Source organism: Diadema antillarum, unplaced genomic scaffold (assembly GCF_040938485.1).
Source record: "Diadema antillarum isolate AM-2024a unplaced genomic scaffold, OU_Dant_1.0 seq00000234_RagTag, whole genome shotgun sequence".
NCBI lineage: Eukaryota > Metazoa > Echinodermata > Echinoidea > Diadematoida > Diadematidae > Diadema > Diadema antillarum.
In genome coordinates, this window is record NW_027271283.1 from 490,758 (window position 1) to 513,888 (window position 23,131).

The following is a 23,131-nucleotide window of genomic DNA, read 5'->3' on the forward strand; positions in this document are numbered from 1 at the left end:
GCAGTGCGCCTGTTCGTCGAGAGTGCAGTGGAATCGTTACGGTACCGTACAATGTACGTAGCGTAGTGTATAAACGTGCAGCAAAATATCGCTAGCGTGATAGATAGCGACCCACCTTCGCTTCGCTTCGCTCCTAGTCTTGTTAGGGCCGCGCCGATATGCGGCATGCACAATACATACGGTTCATATGCATACGATACACGCTGTGTGTGCTGTGGGATCGTCACAAGATTCGAGAGCGGAGCTTCCAGTTCTCGTGGAAAATTAGTTCTTGACGGATATCTTACACGTGAAACCAATTACCTCCCACAAAGTCGTTATCAGATTCTTCCTGGCTGGTTTCACAGCAGAAGCTGCGAATTTTACGGTTATCTAAAAGTGGTGAAGAAGGGGCAGTCACCAGGTCCAGGGAACTGAGATTGAGATGGTCACCATATTGCGTAATACATCGCTTCACGTGTGGTGTGTGTCGGCCTACAGAAGAGATCAACGAGTGAGAGATGATTCTGAATTGAAGTCGAGAGCTAAAGACAAGTAAATGTAAGCGTTTGGTGAATGGATGAGGAGAAAAAGGGGTTCCTTAATGCAGGAAGCTACCCTGATAATCAACCTGAGCCTGTGAGGTCTATAGAATTAGAAAGGCTGAGAGTGATCGTGATTAGAGAACCGCTGTCGTCTGCCGTCTGGTCGGTGATGCAATAGCTATGTAACAACACTTCAGTACTAGTACTACCCTATATATACAACACAATTCCAATACAATGAAACGTTATTTTTGATGTCATTAGTGATTGCTTGACCAGTGTTTACAATACCTACTTGTCTATGACCATCCTACATGCCTCTCACGTCTGGCATTTTCAGTTTGTGCAAACAGAATAGGGGAATTGTTGCTCTGGGAAATGCTTTTTGGAAAAATGGCCTGACTGTTCTTCGAACTTATCGATGCCATCATCATGTGAATCGTAGCATTTCGTATGGTTTTGAATCAAGGCAGAATTCAAAACATTGTCAAAGACTAAGGGTTCATCCTGCCTTACGCAGTGGCAAGTCTGCGTGTGGTTCGTCACAAGTTTTCCTGAAGAGGCGCTCGTCACATTGGGAGATGGCGGCGGAGAAGGCGAAACTGAGGTTCCTGAAGAATAGGGAGAAACGAGCTCAGCTGGACAAGGGTCCCCAGCAGAGCTCTGTGGTGTCACTGCAGATCATTGGGGATGGATCCTTGGACAGCCCGCAGTCTCTTCTGATCATCACTGATATGTCTCGGTATGCTGAGTTACATTTCCTGTGAAGTCTAGGATCTCTTTTGTAAACATGTGGATGTACAGTTTGTATCTTTCATTGCCCTCTTTGATTGTTAACCAAAAATCATCACTGTACGATGTACCTCTCTGCATTTGCCATTGATTATTGAATTTATGTCGATGAATAGAATAGTGCAAGACTGTACATTTTCTTTTTTTTTTTTCTTGCCTTTAGCCTTAGTTATGATGAAGTATATCCTTGCAGCAGCATGTATGATAATCTACATGCTGTAGACTGGAATAGATGGTGCAATGAGAGTGTTGCAGTGAATATTAGTTGACATACAGTGTACTTTCATTTTACATTGATAGGGAGTGTCATGTGCTCAGGCATCAGACAAAGTTTATTATTGGCTATGTTTTGCGTCGAAACTGATTTTAGGATGTCTGGAGTGTGGTGATAGTGATGGTCAATACTCTAGATTGGGACTGAGCTTTGATACCTTTTGGTTTATGGCATTACATGTACAAGCAGCCCCTATTTGTGGTTGCATGTGTTTATCATCTCAAGTCCTGAATGCACAATAACATGGAAATGATTGATAAATTTACATAATTAATGCAAATTTAGTAAAAAGTACAATGGAGGCTAATGGGTTTTTTTGTTTTGTTTTGTTTCTCATGTATAACAACATGGTGATAAGTGAATGTACAAGTATGTGGTGTCATTTTCATTTTCATTTTTTTTTTTTTAGATACTTGTTCAACTGTGGAGAAGGTACACAGAGACTCCTGATGGAATGTGGGTGAGTGTCATCTTCTGAATCTTAAAGGTTTTTAACTGCATGTATTCAGATTACAGCATCACATCAGTTGTCAGTATCTTGGAGTCATCTAGTGATATGTTTTTTTCACCCTGTCAAAAGTTGACAAACAGACAAGTTTACGAGCAGACAAACAGAATGACAAAAGGAGAAGCATAGTATAGTCACAAGCTTAAACTTTAAAGACTTGTCTTGTTTCAACTAGTCCTTTGACTCACTTGTTTGTCCATAATGAAAACTGTGGGTTGAAATTTTCAGTCCCTATTATACTGGGCTTACTGTAGAAGATCAGTTTTGAGTACCGGTACTGTATGAGTGTACAACTTGTGAGAAGTTCACAATTCCTAGTTCATAAAACTCTTCAAGTGAACATACCCAGTAAATGGTCTGCTAAAATGTCAAGTATTTCTGATAACCTGATACAAATGGAGAATTGACCGTCAGCATTTAGCAGAACCGAAAAATAATGGTTGTAAAACACCTGTTTTAAGCATTCCCATTATTGTTAAATGTACAACAATGAATTATAGTCTCTCATTCATGCACTGTATGTTATTGTCTTGTTTTCTTTCTTTTACTACAGCACAAGAAATCTGTCCAAGTTGGAGCATATTTTCTTCACCCGAATGTCTTGGGAGAACATTGGCGGGTCAATCGGTAATCACTTTTTTGTGTTCATCTTTCAGCCAGCCCATGGACTCTTTAAGTCAGCGATATGGGCATATCAAATTGTGAATTTTTTCTATGAACGCATAACAGTACCTATGGAATGTAATCACAATATTCAGTTCACAAATGCTCCTTTCTGCTTTTATGACAGACTTCATTTATGAAATGACTTTAAACAGTAATCATTTTGATGAAGAAAGTTATGGGAACAGAAACATTTGATTGCAAAAGGTGTCATGCTTAAATTCTACTGTGATCTGAAGAACACTACTTGCAAGCCTTTTGTGATTTGCTATACTGTCGCTTGTTGCAACTTCATTATAAATATTGTTAAGTGTGTGTGGAATGAATCCTTAATATGTGTTTATATGCAGTGTAAGCCTTACATATTTTTACTTCATTTTCTCTCCCTGTTCTACATAGGGATGACAATAACTTTGAAGAACATTGGTCTCCCACGAGTCACCATGTATGGACCCCAGAGTCTGGTTCGTAACTCTCATACATTTCAAAAGCTCTAGGTAGCTTCTCTAAATGTGCATTAAAAGTGAAATATCAATGTTGCAAATTGTTTGAAAGTTATATTTCTTCAAACAGTAACTACATATTTCTTCAAACAGTAGCTACCTCATGGTTGTTATAGTGTATTAGTATTGACTTTTGTAGAAACTCAGACTGTTGTGTCACCCAGAATGTTGTTTTATTATGAAGTCATTTCTTTCATTTCCTTTCTATCCATCTGTCATGACAATATGGGATAATGTATTTTAGTGACAGGTATCAATTTCACTCAGTATTTCTTTCTGTTCATGGGCAAGTCCAAGATAAGGTCCCCTCAGAAGGCAAAATTTCATCTTTGCTCAATATTGACATGTTTGGTATCATTTTGAAGCTTATGAGTTGAAGTTTTGATTTCCATGGAGGAAAAAATTATATTACGTAAATTGATGCAAATTTCAAGGGCTTCATTTGCATAAATGTGAAACACAGCGTTACGTATGGGACATTTATAAAAATTCATATTAATTCAAAGGAAAGCAAATGATATTTGATTAATATGTGGACATAAGAAGTTCATCAAATAGTTTAACTTGGTATGAACATTTAGGGATTATGCATATGATTATGCAAATTAGCTCGTGTCCTGTCATGAGATGTCCCATACGTAACAAATTGAGGTCATTTTTTTAGGTTTTTTCTGAAATTGCTAAGGTTATATTAATGCCCTTTTGGAAAGTTCTAATTTATCGTTTAGAGAAATTAAATATCATAGAAAAAAGAAAAAAACAGTAAAAGAAATATTTTTTATTAGGCATTGAAATAATGTTACGTATGGGACAAATGCGTTACGTGTGGGACATCCTCATACATAATGCATGTGAATGCATGTAGCTAGCTGGGAAGGTCTCTCAGTACACAAATGGTTCATCATCCTGAAGAAAGCATCCCAACTTTGTAGCTACTTTTTGAGTTATAGACACTTTAAACAATACATGTACTTGACTGAACAATTTTCAGAAAGGGGGAGGGGAAAATGGCAAAATACACAATGAAAAATCAGCATTAAAGGGATGGTATAGTTTTTTGTAGAAATGGGGATTCAGTTTTCAACATTTAATGAGATGATTGGAAACCAATTCTATGAATTACTAAAGAGCATACAATCCTAAGACTACAGGAATTCAAAGTTTAGTGATGGAGTTCTAATTTGAAATGGTTGTGATATATATTAAAAAAATATAAAGTAAAATGATTTTTTTTTATTGCAAGTGATACACAAATTGTCCTTATTCAGTTTTCAATAATAGCCATGACAAAATTCATGGGTATACATACTGAGGTGTGACTCGAATCAATGACCTGACTGCTAGACAGACATCATATATCTACTCGATCACTGGGGTTCCACGCAGCAGGTATTGCTTATTTATAAAAATTAATATGTCTTGTGTCAAGTTGTTTTTTATTGAAACGAAATGGCAAACTGCCCTTCATCAATGGAAGTAAACACTTTAAACTATTCAATTTTTCAGTAGTAACTATCCTGATAAAAATAGGGCATACATACTCAGGTTGGTCATAAAAATATAGAATATGATTAAATATGATTATGATGGTAAATATTTGGGGAATATTGTTACCTTGTCAATCTGGATCAGTATTTGAGTAATTTCAACTGATTCCATTTCAATAATTATGCAAAAATTTGTTTATGGGTATTTTGCAAAATACCCAAAAACATGTCTCTCCACACACTAAACGAATGGGGGACAAAGGGCATGCATACTCAGGTTGGTCATAAAAATATAAAAATATGATTGAATATGATTAGGATGGTGAATATTTGGGGAATATTGTTTCCTTGACAATCTGGATCAGTATTTGAGTAGTTTCAACTGATTTTACTTCAATAATTATGCAAAATACCCATAAACATGGTTCTTCACACACTAAATGAATGGGGGACAAACTGTCCCATACGTAACTGTCCCATACGTAACACGTCATGTCTGTCTTTAATTAGAACCTGTAATTAGAGCTTTTTACCTAATGACACGAAACTTACCTGTGATAATCTTGAGTGTTGTGACTTTCATCACAGTGAGTTACAAGTTGTAGAATGAAATACTTTCAGAGAGTTTTGAGGTTGAAAAAAATGGTCAAAAAGACAAAATTTTTCTGGTCCCATACGTAACGGCACATATTTTCTCTTCTAGAATATAATTGTGAAGGTCATTTTTCTCCATTTTTTGCATGATTATACTTCTAGATATCAATCACCATGATAAAGTTTAAAATGATCAAAAGCAATAAACACTATTTTTCAGGTCATAAAAGTCTCTGAATGTCCCATACGTAACGCGCGTGTTATCTTGGACTTGCCCTCATTTCTCTTCCAGTGATGAAATTAACACATTCTTGTGTAGAACCTTCGTCTTTAAATTCTGAGAGGCAATCATTACCCACTATTAGCCATCCTGTTTCATAGGTGTCATTTTAACAGTCACCTAGTGGTCAACATCATGTCTAAAACACCTTTAATAAAGATCTAGAATTCTTTTGTCTCTTTTCAGGTTCCATTTGTGAAATTATTGTGTCCAGAAGACAATTTTGCTCCTATCTTCTTCCAAATTAATTGCTCTGACTTCACTCGAGTCTATTTGAAAAGTTGTTTTCTTTCTTGCCTTTGATTGCCATCTTTCTACCCCCTCAAAAAAGATAAGAAAAGAAGTAAATTAATGTAATTATAGTTTCACATTGAAGGCAGATACACTGTATACTCACATGAAGTGTTTTTATATAATCTGTCCATAGAACTGTTTAAGATCTCTTTTGACTGGCTGAATATTGTGCATCAAATTTATAGTGTACTTTTCTTGTGTTTACACCTATACAGGAAGACTTCAAGAAGGCACTTCAGATATTTGCCAAGCAGGAGGCCATTGATATTAGTAAGATGATCATTATTTGTTTTATAAACTTGAATTTGACCATGGCAGTATATTACCTCACAGTTTTCATTATTTTTTAATTCATATCGATAAGCATGAAAAGGATACTTAAATTTATAAAAACACTGAAAACAAAATATCTGACATTATGGTATCATTTGATTGTTGTTTATTTTTTCCATTTGAATATTTGAAATGAGGCAGACATTCTGTATTGTGAACAGCCGACAGAGAATCATAATTTTGCTATTTATCAGAAATTGCATATCATACTGGCACAGAGGGAATGTGATGGCACATCACATTACAGCAGTGTGTGTTAACGTTTTGATTTTTTATTCATTCCTTCTTGGCATATTGACAAACTCAGTAGATTTGTGCTTGAAATTTTGAATTTAATGTGGTATTTCCCTGCAGACATCAAGCCGTACACTGATGGTCCCTTCAAGAATGATACCATGGTGGTTACACCAATTCCACTCTTGCGTAAGTCACCCAGTGAATGTACGTACCATGCCTACAGCTTTGTGTCTGTGTTTATGCTTGCTTGTCGAGAAAAGATGCCATATTTATTTACAGATGAAACTTTTTTTTGAGAAGGAGTTTTCTTTTCAAAGAAAGTCGTTTGATGAATAGTTTCATAAGGCTGATGTCTGTACTTTTCTAAAATACTTGTATACATTTTGTTTTCATGCCACCACAAACTAGTGAGTAGTGGTTGAGGATGCCCCTCATCCATCTGTGAATGAATATTCTTATTACCATCATTTAATTATATGGAGGATGAAGGAAAGCATCACAATAACATTTTGAAAATATTAGTTTGACAAACAAAATGTAAGCCTTGCCTGCATTGGGTTTTGTGGGTGAAAGGTCAGGGGTTGAGGTCACAGAGCAACAGTGAAATTGTATGCAGCCATGGAATCAAGAGCTGTACATTGTATTTGGTCAAATCTGAAGTCTATCACTTTCTGCAATCAATTTTTACGACCACAGTCTTTCTGTTTAGTAGTCATCATACTACCCTTACCTTCCAAAGTAATAGTTATGAAATTAATATGAAAATTCAAATAAGTGCCATTGCATGAGCTTAATTTTCATAGAGTTGGAATGATTATGAACTCAGTCAAGAGCGTATGTATGCAAGGTGTGTGCTGTAATCCCTCTATCTCTCTTATTTCCCCCTGTAGCTGTCTCCAGTGGAGAAGCTGCTGCTTCAGGAGATGATGTGACTGATGACCAAACCTCTGATGAGAATGAATCTGAAGAAGGCACTCTTCCAATGGAGGAAGACTCAGGCTCCAAGAGGAAGTTGTCCACCCCCTTGGATGTGATTTCAGAAATGGCTGTCAAATCCCAGCACACAGGTATTGGAAGCTCATATATGAAGACAATATTAGAAATGTATTGATAACTCATAACGTGCATGATTATTTTCCTGAGTAGGTTTTTTATGCCTCCGCAACGAAGTGGCCGGAGGCATTATGTTTTCGGGTCGTCCGTCCGTCCGTCCGTCCGTCTGTCCGTACGTCCGTACGTCCGTACGTCCGTCCGTACGTCCGTCCGTCCCGTTTTGTTTTTGTCGATATCTCAAGAACCGTGTGGTGGTTTTACATCAAACTTGGTATGAGGGTATATCCTTGGGGGATAATACTTTGTGTGGATTTTAGGGTCACAGGGTCAAAGGTCAAAGGTCACAGGTTATTTTGTGAAAAAAAATTGAAATTTCATGTTTTTCTCCATATCTCGCAAATGGTTCAAGGTATCTTCATGGAACTTAGTATATATGCTTGTACTGATGGGCAGTGATTATCTAGGGAAGTTGGGGTCGTGGGTCAAAGGTCAGGGGGTCAAAGGTCAAGGTCAACTCCTCAAAATATCACTACTTTCCTTAGAATGCAATATGCCTGAAGGTTGTTTTTTTTTAAACTTGATGTATGGCATGTATTACCCAATATATATTTTTGGGGAAGTTTCTTGCCAAAAGGTCAAAGGTCAAAGGTCAAGTGAAAGTGCTAAATTGCACTTTTTCCTCCATATCTCGAAAGTAACTCCAGGTATCATCATGAAACTTACATATTTATGCATGTTCAACCTAACAGTGATTCTCTTTGGAACTGTGAGGTCAAAGGTCAAAGGCCAGGTTTAGATAATGCTATTTTCCCATTTGATACTGAAATTATACTTTTCCTCAATACCTTGAAAATTACTCAATGCATAAACTTATAAAAGGGTCAAAAGTCAAGTAAAAATCATCAGTTCCCCAAATACCTGCACTCTGACATTTTAATCATTCATCCAATTGAACCTAGTTCTAGGAAAGTGAACATTCAGCACATTTGTGTCAAACCTGTCCTTTTAATATTTTGCTAGTTGTGTGAAACTGTCATCACACATTGTCAAGACATTGTACTATAGACCTATTAGGAGAACCATGCATTATGGCGGAGGCATATCAGTAGCCGTAGCGATATGTCTAGTTTTTTTTTTTTTCATGCATAAAACTTTACGGATTGAAAAGAAAGAAATCCTTGTCAATATTTTTATTGCGTTTTTGTAATGTGGATGAAGCAGCTGTTAAACCATGTCATTCGATATCATACTTTAACCTGTTTAGGACGGACTGATTTTGCTATCACATGCATTTCCCATAGACACCTGCCCAAGTATTCTGTGGACTGGTCTTTAATGGGTTAACCTTTTGTCTACTTTTCAAGATAGCACATTCACCTTGTGTCAGAGAAGAAATGGTAGGTCATAGGTCACTAGCTAGCTCTGTGTTCATTAAATGCCAAATGTAAAGTATTAAAGCTCCTCATTTGTTTGTGTATAACTTTTTTACAGTCTTGGAAAATGTAGGAGTCTGAAATCTGTCTTACATTGTCATAGTATTGACAAATCTCATGTAATTGTGGGAACATGAAATCATATTCATACTGAGGAAAAAAAAAAGGAAAAATATGTGAAGAGTGCAAATGATGTGCAGTCCAAAGAGTCTTAACAGCATTTTGTTGATTTTTTTTTTTCACAGGTGCAAAGAAGAGGAAGAAAGAAAGATTATCTGATTTCAGCATAGCATACGTCTGCAAGGTGGGTGACATATTTCTGGCATTGGTATATTTCACTGAACCAAGTTTTGTTAGAGTGTACATGTTTATGCACTCATGGACTGTAGCCTTTTCCTTGATCTATATGTCCTGGACATACAGATCAAAGAAAAGGCTAGAGATAAACAAGTACTGTCCATTAATATAATTTGTTGTGTGAAAATCACATATTCTTAGAAAGAAAGTTAAAGTTTTACACTAAACTATCTCAATTCTCTACTAGCTCTGAAATCTTCTATATCCTTATTTACTCAGAATCTTGTTGTGTTGATTCTTTTTAGTTTGTGTATGTTCTGTGATTGCAGTGTGAGTCACATTTTATCCCCGTTTGTAATCTATTTTGTTTGCTACGTGTCATTGCAAAGTTTGGCCCTTGTAGTGTATGTGGTTATTTACTACTGTCTATCATAAGAAGGCATTACTCCAGCACAAGAAATGTCTTTTTAACTAGTATTTTGATATTTGTAATACCATTATTGTTTATTCTGTATTTGTCCTGAATCCAGCTCCATGACAAACCAGGCAAGCTGCTAGCAAAGAGAGCGACAGAATTGGGACTAAAGCCGTAAGTTACGTTGTGTTGTTAAATTGGGTTCTAAAATCTGTTCTCTGTAACACTAAAGTTATAGTGACCATTTCCAAAACAATGCTCTTACAAAACTATGTTTGAGTTAGGTTGTTTCTTTGTTGTTGTTTTTTTTTTTGTGTGTGTGATTCTATTGTTTATCAGACACAACATTGGGAGAGAACTTTACTGACACAGATATTCAAATTTATTTCAATTTATTTGTCAGTCACAAAAATGGAAAAACAAGTGATTACAATAGACATTTGGGAGTTTCAAAGGTTATGAATCCTCAAGACTGGAAACTATAGAAATAATCAAAATGCATTGAAAGTTATGGGTTTTTCCGACCCACAAATTTCTGTCACTCCGAGTATTTTTGGTTTATTTTTGAATTGCTCTAAGCATGAAGTGAAAATGACACATAATTTTGGTATTAAATAATATTTCAATGACTTTATAATTAGCCTCATTATGTGTGCAAATGGGCTTTGCTTATGAAGCAGTGAAACATAATAAATGCCTTCAGACCCTTCCCCTTATTAACCATCTTGTTGTATAGTCAATTTGGTGAAGTAATAAATGTATGGATTTCTATGATTGCTTGTGTGATTTGCAGGAGATTCAACCATTAGTAGCTCTTGTAGAAAAAAAAATGTATTAAGTGTTTTGGTGCACCATGACTTCACGGCCAGGGGATATATTCACTTTTTTTTTTTTATAGAAACAATATCTTTCATATTTTGGTGTCATTTAAGCTTCTGTTTCTAAGTTTACTTAAGTCAACAGTCATTATGTAATTTAATTGTGGGCAATGCACTGTTTCCATGTTGATTTGATGTCAACATTCATTCTTTTATTGAATGATTGGGAGTTCAGTTTTGTAATTTTCATTCCAATGCCCTTTCAGAAGCTTACACTTTGAGAGAGCCAAAGCTGGGGAGACCATCACACTGGATGATGGCCGGACGGTAAGCAAACTAGTTCATTCTCCCTTAAGTCAAAGCATAAACTGATGTATTGGATATGTGTGCTGTGTTTGCAAACAGAATCAAATTCGTGTTTAAAAACAGACAGAAGTGTACCAAAAATGTTCACATACAGTCATTAAGTACATTATAATCTCAAAGAAAATTTGCAGTTTGTCAATCCAAGAGACATTTTGTGTCGTAATGGTAGGCCCTATATTAAAATTGATCTGCAGGAGTGTTTGATGTACTATTTAGTTTACTCTTCCACTTCCTTTTATGTTTGTTAAGTGAGAGGCAAGCCACAAAAATCATTAAAAAAACTCATTCTTTATGACAATTCAATGTGATAGGCATATTAGATTGTTATTTCTGTCATCATTGTCATCACCATTATCAATAGCAGCACATAGAATGCAGACAGGAGGTAATTTATCATCTACAGCTGATGTTAAACTCCAGCTGATTTCAGTTTGACCCCACTCTTTATACATGGGACTGTTCAGATACAAAGTTGTCAACTTTACACAAATTCCAACAGGTGGGACCACAGGATGTTCTTGGACCAACGATTCCTGGCCAAGTCTTCATTGGTGAGTGCATTAAGAAAGGATGCAGAGGACCTTTCAGATGTCAGTAGAACATGTAGATTACATGCCATCTTCTGATCAAAATCATTTGTAAATGATATTGCTCATGAGACACTTCTTGCTTATAGATTGGACCGCCATTCAAAATAGTTGTGCTTTACCTTATTCCTCATTATTTTTTCCTTTTTGGTGGGGGGGGGGGGGGGGGGGGGGAGACAGTGAGATGATTAAAATCTTTTGTAAGCCCAGTAGAATGGAGTTATTATGCATACATTTTTTAAAGAATCGAAATTTTGTAATAAGGAAGCAAATATAAGTTTAAATGATTTGCATTTTCAGAAAGTAGTCTGTAATACTGTAGCCATGTATTCACATGAACATTTTTGCTCTTTTAATGACATTATCCTCTCATACATTGTTTTAATTGAGGTCTTCCAGCCATCTTGGTGTGTAGATACTGTTTAATCTTGTTTATATCATTAGTTTGGCGTGTGATGATTTTGTCTTTATTTTTCTGTTACAGTTTTAGAATGTCCATCACTAGAATACATCGAACCTGTTATTACGAATGAAACATTTCCAAGGTGAGTGAAGTGCTGTGTGTCAGCATGTTTATGGCTTTATATATAAAAATCATCACACGCCAAACTAATGATATGAATCGTTGGTCCAAGAACATCCTGTGGTCCCACCTGTTGGAATTTGTGTAAAGTTGGGGGGGTGGTAAGAGGGTTCCTAATAGAATACGATCAAAGAGCATATCAGTCATACAGTGTGTAGTTTAACAATTTATATGGCAGTTGATGAAATACAACATTCTACATTGGTTTTACACCATTTACCCACAGCATTATTCAAATTTGATTGCAGCTGTACAGACAATGGATTGCAGTATTGCAAATTTCATAATTTCATACCTGATTTCATTTTTGTAATTATATTCATAGAAGTTTGTAAGACATGTAATCAAGTGTGTGTGTGTGTGTGTGTGTGTGTGTGTGTGTGTGTGTGTGTGTGTGTGTGTGTGTGAGAGAGAGAGAGAGAGTGTGAGAGTTACGGGATGATTTATGTATCTGTCATACAGGAGTGTTTTATGGATGTGGTATTTAAGGATCATCTTTACTGTAGTGTTTCCTTCAGGGATTCATTGATAAAGCATTTTATCTTTGTACTACTACTCTAGCAAAAGGTTAAAGTTTATGTATCATGTGAGACCTACAAAGAGATGCCCAATGCACAATTAAAGAAAGTTAGAAAGAAAGACTTGCATTAAGTCCTGTGTGGATGATGTGCAGGTGATGAATCATACCCTGTCACCTTGGCAGTAAAGAATGAGGCAGAAATTCACTGGATGCATTTATCATGTTGGATTTCTGCAGACATTTTGCTGACTGTGGTGATGAGACGGCAGCACTGGTACTCCACATGTGTCCTGAGGAGGTCCTGGGTGATACCAGATACCAGGAATGGATCTCAAGGTATCAACCTGTCATCTTGGTGTGAAATGAATTGTTTGTAGTTTCTAGCACATTTCAAGACTTCTTGTAATCCTCATCTCAACAGTTTGTGTAAAACATTGTTTTAATACCAGTAGTATGTACTGGTGATGATCACAAAACTTTAGGTTGACTTCAGTTTGCCAGGACCCATTCAATAAACATGTCTGACTCAGAAACATCAGAACTTTTAACCAATGAATTCACGCTCTTGTCTTTGATAAGAATAATTCTTGATCAGTGTAGTCTTACCATAAAATTCTATTCACTGTTCTTTCGTCCACCTGCCAGAAACATTGTTTACACCATGAATATTCAAATACATATTTGCTGGCAGAAAAGTAAAAAGTATCCCATATTCAGATATTCAGTGAAGAGGATGTTTATGAATTTCAGGATTTAATGAAAATATTTGTCAGTCTGTTTGAAATACTAGTTCTTAAAGACCTGGTACTGTATCATAGAGACAGAGACTCCAACCCAAAGCACCTTCTGATCTGGAGATTCTCCCGCCTGAAACCCCTAGCAAACGGGAGACTCCAAGTTGATGTGTGCAAAGCGCGAAGTTCCTAGGGTTCTAGATGCTTTCTGGTGCTATCAAAGGCTTAATTTTGTCAACATACAATAGCAATAAGTAAGAAATCCTTTCCCAACGGGAGACACAAAGCCAAGGCGGGAGAAATTAAATTTTTAAGCGGGAGAACGGGAGATTTTGCAAAAATGGGTTTTCGGCGGGAGATCTCCCGTAGAAATCGGGAGAGTTGGAGTCTCTGTAGAGATTCATGGAGTGGGAAGGCTGGCCCGGTTCAGATATATCAGAGAATCCCTGTAACGAACTGTATACAGATTTATCACTGATCTCTAGGGTATGTTTAGTACACAAGCAGCAGAAGAATCTCGACTGCAGTTGATCGTTACCAATGAACATATGCTGCGATGCACATATCATTGCTGACTGGTGCTATTTGTGGTTTTCGACTGTAACCTGGTGGGCAACAATATTGGGCCACCCATGAGTCCCCACACTTCTGGGTCTTTAACATCTCTCTCATTTTACATCATGCACAGGTTTGGACCCTCAACAGAACATGTCGTCTTCAACCGATCGTGCCAGAGTCTGAAGTTTGATGCCAGTAGAGGGCAGCAGACATTCCTGAATCAACTTCACAACGACATCTTCCCAGTACTTCCAAGCCATTCTCTCAGACTGTCTCAGTCTCTACCATCAATCAATGTGAGTTACTGAATCTCTGTATGTTGCAGATTGAGATGGAGAAGAAAAGTGGCCAAAGTTTAGACTTTGTGATTGGAGAACCAGAAAGGCAGTCATGCAAAAATGTGATTCTCTCTGCTTTGCAGTGAGATTTTACTCTTCTTTATGTGTGTGCACATATAAGCACCTTTTGTTAGCTTAATGTTTGTGGCTAGTTGATATGCAAAGTACACTGATACACAACTTGTTCTACGAGATACCACCTTTCATTGATGTTACAGACAAACCATAGTAGTCAGAATTGTATTTGATGTCTGGTGTTTTTTGTTTTTTTAATGCAGGTATGAGAGCAAAGTGAGTATGGTTTAGGATTACTATCATGAAAAAGAACCGCATCGCTTCCATGGTATCCTTTTGGTCCACAATGAACAGCAGTAATAATCATCACACTTTGCTGTTTGTCACCAAATCTTTTCAACATAATGATTCATTTTTTGAAAGATATTGACTAGTATTTTTTATGAAAATTCACAGTAAAAGTGAACCATAAACTTCTTAACATTTAAAGAAAGAATATCAGTTGATTTGCTTTTCACTATGTAGTATTACCTTGTATAAATCAGCAGATTATTCCATGGAAAGCAAAATCAATTTCTGTTTCAATTTACCTCTTTCTGTATAAATAGATTGATGGTGAACAGCAGGCCAAGCTGATGTTTGCTGAGATATACAACAAATATCACATGAAGCCTGCCAAGGGATGGGAGAGGTAAGGCCATCATTTCCTGTCTATCTAAATCTCTGATATTTTCTTCTGTTAGATATATATTTTTTTCATAGCTTGATCTTAGCAAATAGTACATTACACCAACAGCGGAAACCTTTGCTCAGTTCATTTTTCACTCTTGTCCAATTTCAGTACTATAAAAGTGGAAATTTTCATGGTGTTGAAATTTTTGCACATTTCGCGCAACCAGAAACTAGCACGAAAATAAAAGCACGCAAATATTTTTGCTGCCCGTATGTTACAGTAGTTGCCATCTTGTTCTGCAGAATTAAAAACATGCGAAACCCTTCTTGCCCGGCCGAACGCGAAAAATTTGTCATCCGAATTTATCCACTTTTACAATATCTTGTAGATGATTGAGTGGATGACAGTATATGTGTACATATATTAATGTCGTCAAAATGTATTCGCAGGTTATTATCATGAAAGATCTTTGGAATGCAACATTTGCACAAATTTCCACACTTTGATATATTGCATGTCAACATAATCCTATAAAAGAGTACACTTTGTATGTTACTCAGGAGTTTTTATAACTCTTTCCAATGATATGGTCAAATTTACCTGGATCAAATATGAAGAGTTTTCAAAGAGAAACAAAAAGGTTAGGAAAGGCAATAATGTGCAATGTAGCTAATGGGTCTGGTTTGGGTTGAGAGAATGAAGTGGCCCTTTGTAAGTTAAATTTTGAGCCAATGCTAATGTCCTCTGGTATGTGTGAGATGAACTGTTGGATTTGGATGGGCAGTTATCAGTTAGACCTCTAATAGAATGATTTAAGATGTGAAATTGCAGTGTGCAACACCATTATTGTAAGTTGCCTGTTGCATGCCTCTCCTTGGTGTATACTTACAGGGACTTCATCGTCTGTGAAGACAGACAGAGATTCCTGGATGAGTTAGCCTCACTTCAAGACTTCCAGACCAGCCTAAAGTCCATGAGGGAGTCGTTGGAAGGGTTCAAAGGTCAAGGACCTCTGACAGAAAGGGGGAAGTACCCTGAGGTTGTGTTCCTTGGCACAGGGTCAGCCATGCCAAACAAGGCCAGAAACGTCTCGGGAATTCTCCTCAATACAAGGTTAGTGTTTGTCTTTTCCTGTCTTTTCCTCTCCTCCTTTTTGATTTCTTTATGATTACTGTTTTTCTGTCTTTCTGTCCTTTGAACTTTTTGTCTGTTTGTCCCCTTTTCTCATTCCCTCCTTTCCCCTTTTTTGTGTATTCTCCCTGTTTTCTTGTCAGTCAGAACTCGCTGAGTATAAAGTGATCTCAGAAACTAGAATGGAAGCAGAGGCACCATGACAACTGAAAAATTGTATTCATTTGTTTGTTTCATTCATGGTCTTGATATAATTCTATCTGAGAAAATAGATTCACATTTGACAGTTACCTAGAATTTGCTTACAGCAATAGTGATAAGTAATGTGAAAGAGAATTCACATTTATTTTTTGTATGTGTTCTTATATTTTGATTGAAAGATAGATTATTTTGTGAGACATTTCATTGCAATGTAGTCAAGAATGTGCAAATTACAGTTTTTATGAAGTAACCTCAGAAAAAATAGGTTAAGTTCTTTAACCTTTGTGCCTACTTTGTGTTACTGTACTATAACTTGTCTCAACAGTGAGACCAGATCATTGATCATGGACTGTGGTGAGGGGACTTTTGGTCAGCTGTGTCGTTACTACGGCGACAAGGTGGATGACATCATTTCCCGCGTCCAGTGCATCTTCATTTCCCACATTCATGCTGATCACCATGCAGTAAGTTGTGTCAAAGGTCATGAATTCTTGAGTTAGTTGCAGTGGATTCGCTTCATATAGAAACTTGTGCACTCAACTCGTCACTTAGACATTTATTTCGAATAAAGAAATGACAAATGAATGAATGGAGTGGATTTTGTGTAAATACCTTACTTTTGGCTATAATTGAGATATAGGCATGTGAATTCAGTTTCAAAACATACCTGCCTCATATGGTAATCGCAGCATCATATGTTCATTTCCTTACTTGTTTGTTTGTTTGTTTGTTTTTTGTTTGTTTTGCTTGTGTGTGTATGTGTGAGTGTGTGTGTGATTTGTGCATTGAGATGTTGTGGGTATGGGAGAATAAACTATTTTCATCTATTTTTTTTTCAGGGTCTTATAAACCTGTTGAGGCATTGGAATAAAGTGACAGTGAGTATACTTCAGTCTATTTTTCTGTTGTTTTTTTTTAGATAATCACATGACAGTATAGTTCCAGTTGTCTAGTGTTATTGAGAGAGCGCTGACAGCTATGTCCTTGGCATTTTGCCAAGTTTCTTCCTGAAGTTTTATGGAGTATAAATTACATTGCAAGGTCAAAGGTTACGTCTCAAATCAAAGACATTATTGACTGGCTTCCATATTGAAAAACTAGCATCCTAAAGCAAACTGCACAAAAACATTCTTTGTAGAAATTTGTAGTAAAATATGGACAAGATCGATGTTGCAATGTACTTGATGTATTAAAGAACATGGGAATTATATCTGTGCATTAGGAGGAAGAGAAACTTGATGTTGATAGGGGTCAATTACTTGTATGGCATATTGCTCTTCTTATTGACCCCATTCCCATGATCTCATTTGTTTTTTATTCTCTTTGATCATCCCTTCTATGATCACTGTTATACTAGTATATATCCTTATGATATTTTTGTTTATTGTACAATGTGTGTAGATACATGTCATACAGTTGTTGTTTTATGTAAGATGACTAGAAATAAAAATGAGATTGTATTTTGGTACTGTTTGATGTGACTCTAATGTCTCTGTCATCCCTCATCCACCCACAGGGAGATGATGCTGGTACTAACCTCCTCCTGGTGGGGCCAAAGAGGATGTTCATCTGGCTCAATGAATACCACAATCACTGTGAGAGCTTCATCAACAGACTCAGGTGATGATTCTTCCTGGGCTCGTTCATAAAACTTGTTGTCAGTGACAAATTGTCATAGTTATTATAAGCTACTGAAATCCTTGCATCTGATTGGCTAAGAGCAAATTTGTCATAGAAATGTGGCAGTTATCACTGATAACAAGTTTTATGAAACTGGTCCCTGATCTACGACTCTCATCACTCAGACAGCAAGTCTTTTAAAGGCATAATTTACCATTTAGCTTTAGTGCTTTAGTGCTTCAAAATAGTTCTAAAATGTGAGTTAGGAACAGAAACAATCAATGTAAGAATCTGAATCAGTAGAATCAATGCTATTAAAGTATTGTTAAGTATACAAATGTCAACAATAGTCATAATAGAAATGTTTCTAGACTAAACCGTCTACAGTTATGGTTTATTGAGAAAAATAGTGATATTTCTGTACATTTTAGGCGTTATTGCAAAAATTGTATATGGTATAATGTTTTGTGATACACCTGACCTACACATATGCATCAAATGTGATATCTTGAACATCTTTAAAATCACTGCTCCCAGTGGTAAACAATACCTTTAAAGCTGCAGAACAAAGCAGCTTGTTCAGACATCGTAGACCAGAGTACACACTTGTCACCCCTGTCCTACCTGGATTGCACTGACTTTGTGTTGATGAAATGAATGCATTTAGTTACAAGTCTATTGTCATGACATACAAATGCATTCATAACAGGGCACTTGCAACAAAGGAAGCTTGGTGGGAATTTGCACCCACAAATACAAATGCTCTGAGGGTGATCGGATGATTAGAATATTAATTAATCAAGAACTTACTTGATGTCATATTGGCTTTATTAGATTACAGCCAAAGTAGCACAGTGACAACACCATGCTTCAGTAATGATATCTTGATAAAATGAAACTTTCCTAGTTTCCTTCTTTGTAAAATAAGGCAGAGTCTTGAACTGTTTACATATCATAAATTTTAGATAATCTGTGCCACTGTTCACTTACAAAAAAGTGAAAAGGTTAGGGAACATGATACTTGACACTAATATTTCAGTGGAAAGCAGTATGATGTCACACTTAGAGCATGAAGCCACTCATACGTACTCTTTTTTTGTTCGATTTTTATTTGATTCTGTGCAGGTTTATAGAACTGGGAGACATCAATGTGAAGACTCCTGAGGAAGAGAGATCCAAGCATGAATCATCTCTCCTCTCCAGGCTCAATCTCCAGGAGGTAATATTATATAGATATTGCCTTCAGAGATGTGATATAACACTTGACATCCCTGTGGGATTTATATTTTCCCAAAGCAGGCAGCACTGGGAAAAAACATTGTCTCAAGGAGAAAGGATAACTCATAAGCTCTAATGTACAAGTAGAGCCCTTGTTCCTCGAGGCTCGTTAAAAAGTAGGGGAAACTTCTGTCTATCTTTTTATCTTTTAGCTTTCAAACCTTTGTATAGGCTGTTGCAATACACTTGTCTGTAATCATGTGATCAATTAATTCATAATTTTGTGAAGACCTATTTGATGTTTGTTCCATGAAAAAAAAAGAACAAATATTCACCATGATTGGCAAGGCAGGATATATCAACTGACAGAAACTTGACAATTTTATGTCATCGTTTACGTAGTACTGACGACGAAATGGCAATGAAATGTGAGAGTCAAAGAATAGGCGAGAGATGTTGCTATCATAGTTTTCATAGAGGCTCATATCCACTGTTGGTTACACAAAACATTTCAGTGAATTCATTCACAATCAAGAAATGTTTGAAGGAGGTAGCTCAAACTTCATAGGAATTGTTCATGTTTTTATCGACTGGTAAAAAAAAAATTATGAATATAGATTGTAATCCTGATGCAATGGTAGTAACATCTTTTAACCTGGTGAAGTGGTCCCGTCTCACATCCAACTGGACCCCATGGAAGACCAGCTTAGTGTAGCTGAATATGGGCTATCCAGCCATCTTCTCAGATGGAAAATGAACGAACAAACAAACAAACTTCATGCCTACTATTTCAAGCGTTAGCTTCATTGTCATTCTGTCCCTGCTTCCCATTACAGTTTAACTCTGTGTATGTGCGTCACTGCCCTAATGCCCATGGATTGACTCTCACACACCAGGATGGATGGAAGGTGGTTTACTCTGGAGATACCATGCCCTCTGATGCTCTTATTGAAGCAGGTAATCACTGATTTTACACCTTTGGCAGACATATGTTTTTCAAATCTTTATGCTGGAATCAATTTTGTCAAAGATAAGTTAGAAACTACTTCAAGACTCTCTCACAGGATGTACAGTAACAGAGGAAATCCATAATTTTGGTTTTATGTGTTGATGTTGTGTTGATGAGTTGGACCAAAGACTTTGTGCTTGATCGTGTAGTAAACATACTAAAAACTAGAGAAGCGCTCTGAGAGCGCAAACCTCTGCCAAGCAGCTCATTTCCGCCACTGATCTTGTTCTTCCATAGAGATCAGTGATTTCCACCCATATGTATGCTTGCCAAAAATCACCTGATTTCCCCAAATAATAGCCTTTTGTTACAATGTATGTCATTAACTTCCAACTGCGTGGCGCACCTCGCCCCAGCAGAAACTAGAGCATGCACTTTAATGCGCGTATGAAAACCTCAAAAATGCGCAGCTTGAACTCCCAAGTTCAGTGACCCTACCTGTCAATATATCAAAAATCCTTCATAAATTCCCTCAAAATTCTAGGATCACTACCAAAGTTTAATCATTTGTTACTTGTGTCATTCTCAACCTTTCCTGTAAAAGTTTCATCCAAATCCATTAACTACTTTTTGAGTTATTTTGCACATGACAAACAAACGCTGTTGAAAACATAACCTCCTCCCTTGGCAGAGGTACAAACATAAGGCAAATTATAATGAGTAATTACTGTATTTGTTTCTCTCCATCTTGATGGGAAACTTTACTGCCTAGGCTTACTACAGCAGGCTGGTTTACTATTTGTTCATTTTTGCATTCTTTTTTTCCTCTATGACCAAAGTATATCATTTATAATCCATTTTCATATTAATTGAATATTCTGCAAAATCGTAATCATTTTGGAAAGATTGATGTTGCCATGCTGGGCAAGCCTTTTGCAAGGTGTAGTTGCCTGGAAACACATTTGTAGTACGGGTATGCATCACATACTGTAGATGTGTCAGTAAACTGTGTTATCAAACTTATATTTGCCCGTTGTAAGAATGATTGGGTCTAAGTCTGGGGACAGCTGTGATTATGGTTTTATGCTTCCTAGTCCATGGAAACCTAAAGACATGGTTGCCTCAATTCTACAAAAATTATGTATTATAATTATAGAATCATATTTTTGGTTGGTTCCAGGCAAGGGAGCAGATCTTCTGATTCATGAAGCCACACTGGAAGATGGGATGAATGAAGAAGCAAAGAAGAAGAGACACAGGTACAGAAGGAATTATTATTATCAAATTTGCTGTTGGAGAGATTCTGTGTCAGTATGCCAATGATTTTTTTATTCAATTATCTTATTTTTTTTAAATTGCCAATTGTGTTCCAAGATCCAACACAATATCAAATGTGGCATAAAGATGAATGCAAAGGACAACTTGAAGCACAATTAGAATTGTTAAAAATGTGGTTTGGGGAGATTTGTGTTTGGTTTGTTAGTTTTCATGAGATTCCTGTCCTGCTGTTAAAATGAAAAATAAGGGTTATTTCGCAGATGTGAATACTTAATTATAACGATTACGTATCCGGCATGTTCAATGTGGCATCATTGAAAGGTCTAACATGTATATGAAGCTTCTTTGTGAATGCAGGTTCTAGTGGAAGTCATTCATAATTATAATGTTTTAAGAGTTACTTTTCAGACAAACACTATATGGCGGTAGAAATATCAGGAAGTGTTTATGCATTTCAATTTGTATTTAAGTGTATGCATTTTCAATCTTGACATCCTAGCAGACAATTATTTTCTTGCCAACTGTATACATTTGAAATTCTCTTGTCTAAGGCAAATCTGAATGCATATTTTAAGTAAACATTCGTTAGGCAAGCCGTGGGATGGTCACATGTAAACAATTGTCATCGAATCATGCAAGAGATTTGAATGATTTCAAAGAGAGATATCAAAATTTGCTGGTATTTCATTTCTGTATAACCAGAAGGGAGCTAAATCCACAGATATTGTACACTGATAGAACCGACCTGGTATTCAGCCATGCCTTCTGCTTGAAGTCTAAACGCCTGTGTGTCCGTCATTGTTTCATTCCAGCATGATATCCGAAGCCATTCAGGTAGGCCAAGCCATGGAGGCCAAGTTTCTCCTCCTGACACACTTCAGCCAGCGTTACCCCAAGGTTCCCCTCATCGACTCCTCCTCCACCTCCAGCCGGGTTGGCATCGCCTTCGACAACATGAGGGTGAGTTAGGACTTCAGGACTATTTGCCACCAGTGACTTCCATTACAATAAAGTCCTTGAGCCCTGCAGTTTTCTTTCATTGTAACAAAATTTTGTTATAGCCAAACAGTAAAGTACTATGTAAAGAAATGTAGATGATAATTTTGGTACTTGGATTTTTGCTTCATTGTAATGAGAATTTCAATAGAACCGTGTTTGTTATAAGTAAAATGGGAGTGCACTGTACAGTGGACTCCTGTTATAACGAAGTCCTCGGGACCGGCAGTTTTCTTTTGTTATATCAAAATTTTGTTGCAACCGAACAAATAAACAATGAAAGAACATAGAGCTGATAATTTTGGGACCTGGATTTTCACTTCGTTGTAACCAGAATTTTGTTATAACCATGTTCGTTATAACAGGAGTGCACTGTAGAAGTGAGTACCCCATGCTTGCTAGAATCCGAACTTTCAAATGTATTTAATGGGAACTTGCAATAGAATACATTGTAGCTTGATGCAAGGCTCCAAAAGAAAAATATCCACAAAACTGAAAGCTGTAGTGTCAATTGAGGAGGACCATTGAGAAACTCTATTCATTCAGTATTCTTTGTACCAACTGTTGGACTGTCTGTCTCCAGGTCTCCTTCTCAGAGCTGGAGGTACTCCCAGTCTTTCTACCAGTCCTTAAGCACCTCTTTGCAGAGGAGATCCAAGAGTTGGAGGTCAACCGAGACAAGAAGGCGGAGAAGAAGAGCAGCCTGAAGTCAATGAGACAACACCCTAAATCATGACGCTACTTCCATCAATGCATATCATTTATTTTGTACATTAATCATGTCTCATGATAAGACTGGTTGTTACTGAATCTTCCGTGTTGGTTGAACTGAAATGCCCTGAAGGATGCACTCCCTGTC

At 36.8% G+C, this 23,131-nt stretch overlaps 1 protein-coding gene across 1 annotated transcript; it reads left to right on the forward strand.

Annotated features, from left to right (window-relative positions):
- The first annotated feature begins 812 nt into the window (after positions 1 to 812).
- LOC139729347 (zinc phosphodiesterase ELAC protein 2-like) lies at positions 813 to 23,008 on the forward strand. Its single transcript, XM_071640275.1, has 24 exons — positions 813 to 1,266; positions 2,000 to 2,050; positions 2,652 to 2,725; positions 3,161 to 3,225; positions 6,135 to 6,189; positions 6,607 to 6,675; positions 7,380 to 7,556; positions 9,221 to 9,279; positions 9,803 to 9,861; positions 10,772 to 10,832; positions 11,371 to 11,422; positions 11,943 to 12,003; positions 12,799 to 12,897; positions 13,984 to 14,149; positions 14,815 to 14,897; positions 15,771 to 15,992; positions 16,537 to 16,675; positions 17,051 to 17,089; positions 17,728 to 17,831; positions 18,957 to 19,050; positions 19,886 to 20,006; positions 21,179 to 21,257; positions 22,089 to 22,236; positions 22,856 to 23,008. Exons 1-24 carry the CDS (start codon positions 839 to 841, stop codon positions 23,006 to 23,008), a joined length of 2,658 nt encoding a protein of 885 aa, XP_071496376.1. The 5' UTR covers positions 813 to 838.
- Positions 23,009 to 23,131: the final 123 nt, after the last annotated feature.